At 49.4% G+C, this 11,086-nt stretch overlaps 1 protein-coding gene across 1 annotated transcript; it reads right to left on the bottom strand.

The window, feature by feature from the left end:
• Nucleotides 1-270: 270 nt before the first annotated feature.
• On the bottom strand, nucleotides 271-2,975 carry LOC126381446 (uncharacterized). Its single transcript, XM_050030918.1, has 2 exons — nucleotides 2,245-2,975; nucleotides 271-2,140 (listed from the first exon to the last, which is right to left on the bottom strand). Exons 1-2 carry the CDS (start codon nucleotides 2,973-2,975, stop codon nucleotides 271-273), a joined length of 2,601 nt encoding a protein of 866 aa, XP_049886875.1.
• Between the last annotated feature and the right edge of the window lie 8,111 nt (nucleotides 2,976-11,086).

Below are 11,086 nucleotides of genomic sequence, written 5' to 3' on the forward strand. Positions count from 1 at the left end.
ATACAAGTAAAAAAATCGTATAAATCGATGTAAAATCAGTGAGAAGTAGAAAAGATGTGAATCGTGTCGTGTCCAATCGGATTCTTATGGGGAATTTTCGGTCCGGAACTAGCGGGCTGTGCGCGCATTACGTCGGCCAATCAGGAGCGCCGCGCCATGTATCTGCTCCTCGCGTTGCTCCCCGCGCCATGCCCCGCGTCGCTCCCCGCACCGCTCCCCGCGTCGCTCCTCTGTTTCGTGACGTAATTAGCGGGTCGTGCTTGCATTAACTTAGCCCGCGACCTCCTCTTCTCGGCTGTCCGTAACATCCTCCCCTCGGCGTAGATCTTCGCAGCCCTCTTTCACCGGGAGGACGGCGAGACGTCGTAGAGGTCGGCGGAATATCCCTCCTCTCGTTCGTACGTCAGCGACTCTGGTCAGTCCGTCGGGTCCTTGATGCAGTCGGATTACTTCACCTCGTGGCCAGATGTTCCTCGGCAGTACTGGATCAGTGATAATCACGACGTCACCAACTTTCAGGTCCGCTCCGCGCCCGCTCCGTGTGCCTCCACGTGGTATGAGTGTAGGTAGGTACTCCGTTAGCCATCGACGCCAAAACACGTCAGCCAGCGCCTGCGTAGCTCTCCATGTCCTCCTGTCTACCTCCCTGCACGGCCCGGTAGTGGGTAGGCCGCCGGAAGTCCCCAGTAGGAAGTGATTCGGTGTTAGCGCCTCCATGTCTCCTGGTTCAACTGGCACGTGAGTGAGAGGGCGTGCGTTGACCGTGTACTCTGCCTCCGTGAGTAATGTGGCGAGTACTTCGTCCCTGGGGTAGCGCTCGTGTAGTGTGGCGACTAACGCTGTCTTAACCGAGCGTATTAGCCGCTCCCATGCTCCACCTTGATTCGGTGCCCCGGGTGCGATGTATTTCCAGTTCGTTCGTTGTAGTAGAGCGAAGTCCTTGAGTTGTGGACCCCACTCTCGCTGCGCTGCTCGCAGCTCTTCGTCCGCGCCATGAAAGTTCGTCCCATTATCGGTGTAGATTGTTACTGGCCACCCCCGCCGCGCCGCCATCCACCGTAGGCACATAATAGCGGAATCCGTAGATAGCGACGGTGAGATCTCTATATGGACCGCTCGCGTAGTGAGAGACGTAAACAGGGCGCCCCAGCGCTTTTCCTTATGTCGCCCGACCGTCACGTACATAGGGCCGAAAAAGTCGAGGCCCGTGTAGCTAAATGGCCTCCCGTGCGCTGCGAGTTTTTCGTAGGGCAGGTCTCCGTGAACTTGCGGTCTCGGTCTGGCTTTCTTAACTTTGCAGAGTTGACATGAATGGTCCACGGCTCGTACTGTAGGACGTATACGTGTGATATAGAACTTCTGTTTCAGGTCGTTGACAACTTGCTCTCGGTTGGCGTGGTTCGCCGCCTTGTGTGCGTGCGCGACGAGTAGCTGGGTGAAAGCGTGGCGGCCGTCCATTATTAGCGGGCTTTTTGACTGCTCGCTTATTCTCGCCACGCCCACGCGACCGTGTAGTGTAAGTAAGCCTCTGTCGAATATCCGTGGGTCGAGCTTACGCAGCGCGCTGTTCGGACGTAACTTCAAGTCCTTTTTCAGTCGTTCTATTTCGTCGGAGTACGAGTCCTCTTGCATTTTCTTATACCATAGCTCTTCTGCCTTTGTGATATGGGCGAGTTTCAGTGTTCGCGTTCGTTTCTTCATTTTATCGACGGCTAGTAAGACGTAGGCTGTCGCACGGACGAGTCTCTCGTAAGAGGAGAACCGACTTATGTCAGGTAGGTAGGCCGGCCCCTCGCTGTTGTCCGTGGCGCAGACTATCTCGTCTTGTCCGTTGTCATTTTCCTCTTCGGTGCGTTCCGATGGCCACCTTTCTTCTTCTTCCCGGAGGAACGCCGGGCCAATGAACCATCTTTGATCGGCTCGCACCTCGTAGGTAGGTCGTGTGGCGTCGTCGGCTACATTTAACTCGCTCGGTATCCATCTCCATTGTTCGACGTGCGTGAGGTTAGCGATCTCGCCTACGCGGTGAGCTACGTACGGTGTGTACTTGATGATGTCGTTGCGAATCCAGTGGAGAGCAGTCTTCGAGTCTGACCAGAGCACGATCCTGTCATCCTTCTGTCTATGTTCTTCTTGTATACTGTGGGCGAGTCGTGCGCCTATGAGGCTGGCTTGCAGTTCCAGTCGCGGTATGCCTTAGCCTTTGCGCCGGCGAGCGTGATGATGACCTCTCCGTTTTCGTACTTGATTCGCCAGTACGCTACCGTGGCGTACACTCTGTCGCTCGCGTCGTTAAATACGTGTAGCTGACGTTCCAGTACTCCCCTCGTTGGCGCATAGCAACGGGGCAGTTTAACTTCTCGCACGCTGTCGACCGCTCGTATCCATTTAGTGAAGTCCTCGGCGGCTTCTTCCGGCAGTTGGTCATCCCATCCTATCCTCTGTTGTCTCCATAAGTCTTGCAGTAGGATTTTAGCCGTTATGGTGAGATGGCTTAGCAGTCCAAGTGGGTCGAAGATCGACATGACAGCGCTGAGGGCTTCGCGCTTAGTCGGCGGGCGTGCTGACGTCTTGACCTCCTCCGGTACCCTAGGCAGCGCGGTGTTGAACATTAGTTCATCTTTAGTGGCCTCCCATATTAGACCTAGAGTCTTGCCTTGATGACCAGCGGTTCCCATTTCCTTAGGTAGCTGCACGCGGCGGTCTGGGGGTATGTCTCGTATTACGTCTTCATTACTCGAGTTCCAGCCGGCTAGTATGAACCCGGCTTGCTCGTGTACGTAGGTTACTTCGTGTACTGCTCGTCTTGCTTCCTCCTTGGTCGCGTAGCTCTCCACGAAGTCGTCCATGTAGTGGCTCTCTGTTATCGCTCGGAGGGCCACGGGGTGTGTCTCAACGTGCGCGCGTGCGTTGTGGTTGCGCACACTGTGCGCTAGGAATGGTGGGCTCCGAGCGCCGAATATCATCGATGACATGACGTATTCCGTGGGTGGGTTCTTTCGTTCGTTACCTCTCCACAGGAACATTTGAGCCGGTCGATCTTCAGGGCGAATCTTTACTTGTAAAAACATCTCACGTATGTCGGCGGTGACGGCGACCTCTTTCTCCCGGAAGCGATAGAGAATTCCCGGTAAGGCTCGCAGTAAGTCGGGTCCATCTAGGAGGTGATCGTTCAGGCTCTCTCCTCTCGACTTGGCGGCTGCGTCGAAGACTAGGCGTACCTTCCCTGGCTTGTTAGGGTTCGTCACGGCGAAGTGAGGTAGGTACTATGACTTGTCGTTGTCTCTCTCGTCTCCGTTAGCTACTGCGGCGTATCCCTTCGTGAGTAGGTTCTCTATCTGGCTTGTGTAGGCTGCCTGGAATTCGGAGGACTGATCCATCTTCCTCTCGATAGTCCGCAGTCTCCTGAAAGCCATCTCATAGCTGGGCGGCATGACTACTTGCTCGTCTCTCCATGGCAGGCCCACTTGATATCTTCCGTTGACTCGTTCGATGGTTTTATTGAAGATGTCGATCGCTCTCTCTTCGGCCTTCCTCGGCTTCGTTATCAAGGCAATTCCTAGGGCGTCGACGTCGTAGTGTGTTTTGATGAGCGCGTTTAATTCCTCATCTTCATTAGCGAAGTTCCTCACGTCTTTTTCCGTCTTGGCGTGTACGTGGAGGACTAGTTGATCCTCCCCTCGGTACAAGCTCCGCGGCACCGTGCCATGTATCGTCCATCCCAGCTCGGTGCGTGATGCGATGGGCTCGTAGCGTTTGCCGATGAGGATTTCCTTCGAGATAATCAGATGCCAGTTGTCGGCGCCGATCAGTAGGCTCGGGCGCGCCGATTCGTAACTCATGTCGTCGAGTGGTAGGTGCTTCAAGTGTTCGTATTCGACGAACTTCCTTTTCACCGTCTGGCTTCCGATCGTAAGTTGTTTCACCGTGTGAGCGGTGATGTCGTGAAACTGCTCTTCATGTTGGCCTCGTACTTCAATCTTGACGACTCGACTTTGCGTCTCCTTTTGACTCGCTGTGGCCCCGTGTATGTGTAGCGGGCTCACATGTCCTCTGGCGCCGAGGTCGTTCGCTAGGCCTTCGTCCATGAGCGTGATGGTAGCGCCTTCGTCTAGTAGCGCGTACCTCTTCAATGACGGTCCTCCCGGTACGCGTATCTCCACCGGGCACACCTTCAATAACACCTTGACCGGGCCGCTTGTAGTGGCCGACGCGGACTAGACATTTTCCTCGTTTACTGGCGGTGACTTCGGTTGAGTAGCTGCGGCGGGCGACGTGTCCATATGCAACGTACTTGAAAAATATGTAGACTATCCAGGTATCCTAGCCAATATAACTGAGGAGCACATTAAAACACGTCCGTTCGTTCACACGTTTAATCGGAAGAGAAGCTACCCACATATAAAAATAACCAACATATTCCTAATTACCTACATACTTAACTAAATACATCACACCTCCACCCTTAACTAACAATACAATTTCAAATATTTGACTTATTACTAACACTATATCAACTTAACTAACTTAATAAATACAAAAACTTTAACTGTAATCAACTTACAAAAATCTAATCAAACCCATAACGCTCTATAGGTTTTCTAAGCCTCTTTGGACGGTTCGCTGGCGCCGGTTCCGGTGCGACACTAGCACCTACCTCACCCCTTATTTCTAACTCTGGGCCTCGCTCTCCTGGAGCCTCAGCGCTCGGTGTCACTGAAGCCTCAGGAGTCGCCTGCGGCTCCGGCCCGTCCGACCCCTCGCCTTCAACAACTGTGCTAGTGGTGGTATCATTACTCGGCAATGTCACGGGGGACGTAACCTCCACCTCCGGTACTAAAGATGGCACTCCGAAGCTACTACGTTTCTTTTTAATTTGGTCGATATGTCTCTTAATCGGTGGACCACTGTCCCTAGCGATCACATAATTACGTAACCCCATTCTACCTTCTACTCGACCTCCTAACCATTTTCCCCTTGTGTAATCTCGGGCCCACACTGTGTCCCCAACGTTTAAGGCCCTCGATGTACCACCTGCGTTGGACACTTGTTTCTGCTGCTCGTCATGTACTTTCGCTTCTAATTGCCTATCCCTGTTTAACAAATCTAATCGGGTTCGTAGATTCCTATGCTGTAACAACATCGCCGGTGACGAGCCAGTAGTACTGTGCACCACGTTCCTGTACATCATTAAGTATGTTTGTAAGGCACTGTCCACGTCACATCCGTCCCGTATCGCTTTTTTGATTGCCCGCTTACACAATTTTACTGCCCCTTCGGCCGCTCCATTAGAAGACGGATGATATGGCGGTGTAAATGTTACCTTTATACCGTTGTTAGACATGAAATCTGTATATTCCTTGCTGGAAAACGGGGGTCCATTATCAGACACTATTTCTTTTGGCAGGCCAAACCGAGCAAAAACTTCACGTAAAACTTTTATTACCGCACTAGCAGTTGTCCTTTGCATTGTGAATACCTCTAACCATTTAGTAGTAGAATCTATTAGTACTAAAAACGTTTTTCCATTTATCGGTCCTAAAAAGTCGACGTGTAACCGCGACCAAGGCTCTGTAATGTAAGGCCAGGGTTGAGGCGGTGCGCGTGGCGGGGCGCTGCTTTCCAGAGCGCAAGTCGTGCACTGCCGGCACGCTCTCTCGATGTCCTCGTCTATTCCTGGCCACCACATCATGCTACGGGCAATACTTTTCATTTTAACTATACCTAAGTGTCCTACATGTAGTTCCTTCAGTAAATGTCCCCGTAACTCTTTAGGTATAACTAAACGGTATCCCCAAACAATGCAGCCCACATCCAAATATAATTCATTTCTACGCGCGAAAAAGGGTTTTAACTGTTCATCGATGCATTCTCCCGGCCACCCCGACTGCAAGTAGAAGAACACCTTTTTTAAAACTTCATCTGTTTTTATATAATCCTGTACAGTTTTCCTGGTAATAGGTAAAAAATTTTGAATGAAATTTAAATAAGTGATTTCTGTGCTCCGGCGTTTTTCCTGTCCCACCGGTAAGCGTGATAATGCATCGGCCGCGTTTCTGTCCGTGCGCACGTACTCGATACTATAATCATAGCCAGCTAAAATTACAGCCCACCGTTGCATCCTACTAGCTGCCATCACGGGAATACCAGTTTTATCGCCAAAAATTGATACCAAGGGCTTATGGTCGGTTTTTAAAATAAATTTCCGACCATATAAATATTGGTGAAATTTTCTCACCCCATAAATAATGGCTAACGCTTCCCGTTCAATTTGCGAGTAAGATTTCTCAGCTGTATTGAGAACTCGCGATGCGTAAGCTATCGGTCGCTCCCCTCCGCCGGGCATCAGGTGAGAGATAACGGCACCGACCCCCACCCCGCTTGCATCTGTCGTCAGGACGAGCGGTAAATCAGGTGAATAATGGGCCAAAATTTCGCTCGAAACTAACATTCGTTTAATTTTATTAAATGCAATCATACAATGTTCACTCCATTCATACCTCACCTCCTTCCTTAATAACCTGTATAGGGGTGCCAACAACGTACTTATATTAGGCACAAACTTTGCGTAATACATTACTAAACCAAGGAAGGACCTCAACTCCGATATGTTGGTTGGTACCGGTGCTTGTTTAATTGCCTTAATTTTTTCTGGACATGTGTGCACCCCCTGTTTACTGATCACGAAGCCTAAGTAAGATACAGAATCCGCGAAAAATGTGCACTTTTCTTTTTTAATTTTTAAGCCGTATTTTTGTAACCTCTTAAAAACTTCATGTAAAGTAGCTAAATGTGATTTATCATCTTCTCCTGTTATAATTAAATCGTCTAAAAATACCCCTACTCGCGGCATATCCGCGAAAAGTTGTTCCAACTTCCGCTGGAAAATGCCTGGACTTGAAGACAAACCATATATGAGTCTGTTGTACATAAACATTCCCTTATGCGTGTTTATCACAGTATACTTCTTGGACTCGTCGAGTTCAAACTGTGCGTAAGCCTGAGAAAGATCTAGTTTCGTAAACTTCTCCCCCCCGTGCAATTTAGTAAGTAAATCTTCCACTTTAGGCAAGGGATAATGATCCACCTCGAAGCATTTATTTAAAGTTAATTTGTAATCTGCGCATACTCGTATAGTGCCATCTTTTTTTAATACCGGAACGATCGGTGTAGCCCAGTCGGAGGTGGTTACCGATGTGATGATTCCATCTCGCACCATCTGTTCCAGCGTGCGCTCCACAGGCTCGCGCAGCGCATATGCGAAGGGTCGCGCGCGCAGGAACACCGGCCGCGCTCCTTCCCGCAGGTGAAACCCCACCGTGCCGCCGGTGAACCGTCCGAGGCCGTCCGCGAATACCTCACAGTATCTGGAACTGAATTCCTCAACATCAAATACACTTCCAACCTTATCTAATTTGTGACAATTTAATACGGGTATTTTCACATTTAATTCCTTTAACCAACTTCTACCTAACAGGCTAGTTTTACCACTCTCAATAACATATAATTCTAACTTTTTACATATGTTCCTATATTTGACTAGCGGTGTTATTCTCCCTACTGGTTTTACACTTTCACCTGTATAATATCGTAAAATTAAATCACTGCTTTGCAATTTACAATGAGTAAACAATTTTTTATAACAACCGTGACTAATGCACGAGATAGCACTACCAGTATCTATCTCCATATTCAACCTTACGCCTTCTACACAAACATCTACCGTGTATGGTCCAAAGTTTCCTAATTTACTAGTGTGTAATGAATAATTATTTACCTCGTCACTATTTTCGTCCTCACTGCTCGTATACACAACCTTTTCTTCTATCACATTGTGCATAGACGTACCCCGCAACTTTGGACACATTTTCTTTAGATGCCCCTCCCGGTTGCAGATACGACACACGTACATCTTGAACTTGCAGTATTCTGACCTGTGGTTACTGCCACATACTCTGCATTCAGCTCTTCCATTTTCGTGATTACGGCGGTTGCGGTTGGAGCCTGCCGTCTTCCCGCCGTTCGCTCCGCTCGTGCCACTTGCACCGCCCGCTGTCGAGTCCCGTGTCGCAGCGCGCGCGCTTGCGCTGCCGCCGCCGCCGGTCGGCCGCCGTGCGCCGCCGCCACCGCTGCTCACCCTGCTACGTGCTATATGATGCACTGACGCCGAGCCGTTTGGTATACTGTCGCCGTTTCTGCTTCTGGCACAGTCCTCTACCAAGGCTGCATTCGTCTCCGCCGCCTCCATAGCCACGGCGAGTTTAAACGCCCTGTCGAACGAGATCGTGTCTTCCTCCGTAAATAACTTCTGTCTAATATCGTCATTCAATATGCCGCATACAAATTGGTCTCTTAAATTCTCCTTTAAACTGTCCGCCGTAAAACCACAGTCTTTACTCAGTTTTTTTAACTCCTTCACATAACATGCTATACTCTCCTCGGTCCTTTGCGCTCGCTGCCTAAATTTAAAACGTTCCGCTAACATACTAGGTTTCGGGTTTAAATGTGATTTCACTATACCCACAAGCTCCGTATACGTTTTTGTAGCGGGTTTCGCTGGTGTGCACAAACTAACCATCAGTTCGTAAGCGTCATTTCCTACCACCGTTATTAAAGTAGCCACTTTTACTTCGGACTTCACATTGTTAGCTACGAAATATTGTTCTAAACGGTCAACATAGTTTTCCCAATTGTCCTTCTCAAGGTCAAATGTCCCAATTTTTCCCACAGACATTTTAAATGTTTTGCACTACACCACACAGTATAAACACACGCGCGTAATTCGCTCGTCGCCACTGAAAAATATGTAGACTATCCAGGTATCCTAGCCAATATAACTGAGGAGCACATTAAAACACGTCCGTTCGTTCACACGTTTAATCGGAAGAGAAGCTACCCACATATAAAAATAACCAACATATTCCTAATTACCTACATACTTAACTAAATACATCACAGTACTGTGGTGAGGTAAGAGACAGTTTTCTATTCCGCACCTCTTTGCTTTACATGTGAATCTCCTGTGCTTTCCGTTGATGCACTTATCTTCTCTTCTTTCACCCACTGCCATCGTTCGTTGACCGTCATCCTCTTGTATTTCTTACAATCGGGTACGTCGTGGTTGCCGCCGCAGCATAGACATCGTTTTGTGACGGCTTCCTTTTCTCTCTCGACGGTCGGTGCGGTGGGTGTTTCAGTAGTTGCGTAGACTTTCACGTCTTTACGTGGCCTTTCACGTGAAAACGACTTCTTTTCTTGATTGTTGAAAGTCTCCTTCAGCGACTGGGGCGATGTGGCGTATGAAAATCGCATCGCACGGTCGGCCTCACGTTCCAAAAATCTTGACAGCGTTGCTATCTCGGCTTCCGAGGGGTCTCCGTGTTCGTAGGCGAAGTCATACCACCTAGACTTGAGATGTGGGCTTAGCTTCTCGATGACCTCTCGTGTGAGCATGGGGTTTCGGAGATATCCTCTTTCATCGACGCCACCTAATACGCATACGATGTTCTTTAACTTGACCGCGAGGGTGTTCAATTCGCCCGCGGACGTACCGGACTTAGGTAACTTCTTTATATCTTCCATCGCTCGTTCGATCAACATCTCTGGTCTTCCAAAACATTGCTCCAGTGTTCGCATAATCTCGTCGAGGCTAGTCGCCGAGTATAGCAGCGCGGCGACTGTCTCCTGTGCTTTCCCTCGTAGACAGTTCCGTAGCCGTGCGAGGTTCTCGTAATCGGAATACTTGTACATCGTCGTAGAATCCCGCATGGCCGCCTTGAAGGGTAGCCATTCCGTCGCGGCGCCGCTGAACGTAGGCAGCTCGTGGGCTTGGCGGGGCACCGGACGTTTATTCACGATCTTTTCTAGCGCTTGTGCTATTCTATCGACCGTGTCCTCTTCTTTATTCGTCGCATGAAAGCTCGTACGTTGATTAGGAATAGGGCTAGGCGGGCGTAGTTCCGTCTCTTTCCCTCGTGCCTCTCGATTCCATCTTCCATCTCGCTCGCTCGCGTGCGCGTTTCTCGCGCATAGAACAGGCTCCATACTGTGCTGAGGCGGGCGTCGTCCCTTCCCCCGCGGCTGGCTGTATTCCATTTCAATCAACCAGTCGTGGACGCGTTGCTGTTCCTCTGTGTGCGTTTCAGCGGCGATTTCCTGTTCATCGATTTGGCTTCCTCTTTCGCTTTCTTCCCTTATCATTGCGACGCTCCGTTCAAGTTTCGCCTTAACCTTGATGGCTTCTAGACGGAGTTCCTGCTGTTTCATTTCAGCTAATTGTATCTCCGCGTCAAGCTCGGCTTGTCTGATGCGCGCCGTCGTACTTGCTGTGGAGCGCATCGATCGCACGGAGCGGGTACTTGCTCTGACAGGCGGGACTTGCACCTGCCCCCCTTCCGTGGACGTGACGAGTCGTCGTTGCGGGACAACCGTGTTCGCGGACGCTGCCGACGTGCTGGCAGGCTGTTCATTGATGTGCATGGCTGACGTCGTGGTGCGCGGGAGCGCGGCCGTGTCTCTCTCGATGAGTACCATTGGCGCGGCGGAGGCGGGCGCGGACTTCTCTCTATCTTCAAAGGTCTTATCTCTGACTTCAAAGGTGTTCTCTCTAGCTTCAAAGGTGTTCTCTCTAGCTTCAAAGGTCTTCTTGCTCCTCGTGATGGGCATTCTTCGGCGTAAGCCAGAAGCTACCGCACCCTCGAAAAAGGCTATACGCCCAAGTAGCAAACAAGAATTGTGATTAAGTCATATATGTCTAAACTTTAGCTAAAGTGAGATTTATCCAAATCAAATAGGACTTATTAGGACTTCATAAATTCTTTTCCTTCTTTAATACTATATAGTTTTCAACAAATCCTACTTTAGATAATTTAGAATACACAAAACCAAGTTAAGTATTCTCAAAACTATTTAGTCTTATCTCAGCCTACTGTTAAGTCTAAAAGTATATTTTTACTTTACTCAGATTATTTGAAGGCTCACTTAATACTAAATTGATTTACTGAAGTATCAGTTTAGTCTTGTAAAGTAAAAAATGAATTGCCTAGATATACTTAAGGCAATTTTAATACTAAGCTTTGAGATTAGA

Source organism: Pectinophora gossypiella, unplaced genomic scaffold (assembly GCF_024362695.1).
Source record: "Pectinophora gossypiella unplaced genomic scaffold, ilPecGoss1.1 Pgos_53, whole genome shotgun sequence".
Taxonomy (NCBI): Eukaryota; Metazoa; Arthropoda; class Insecta; order Lepidoptera; family Gelechiidae; genus Pectinophora; species Pectinophora gossypiella.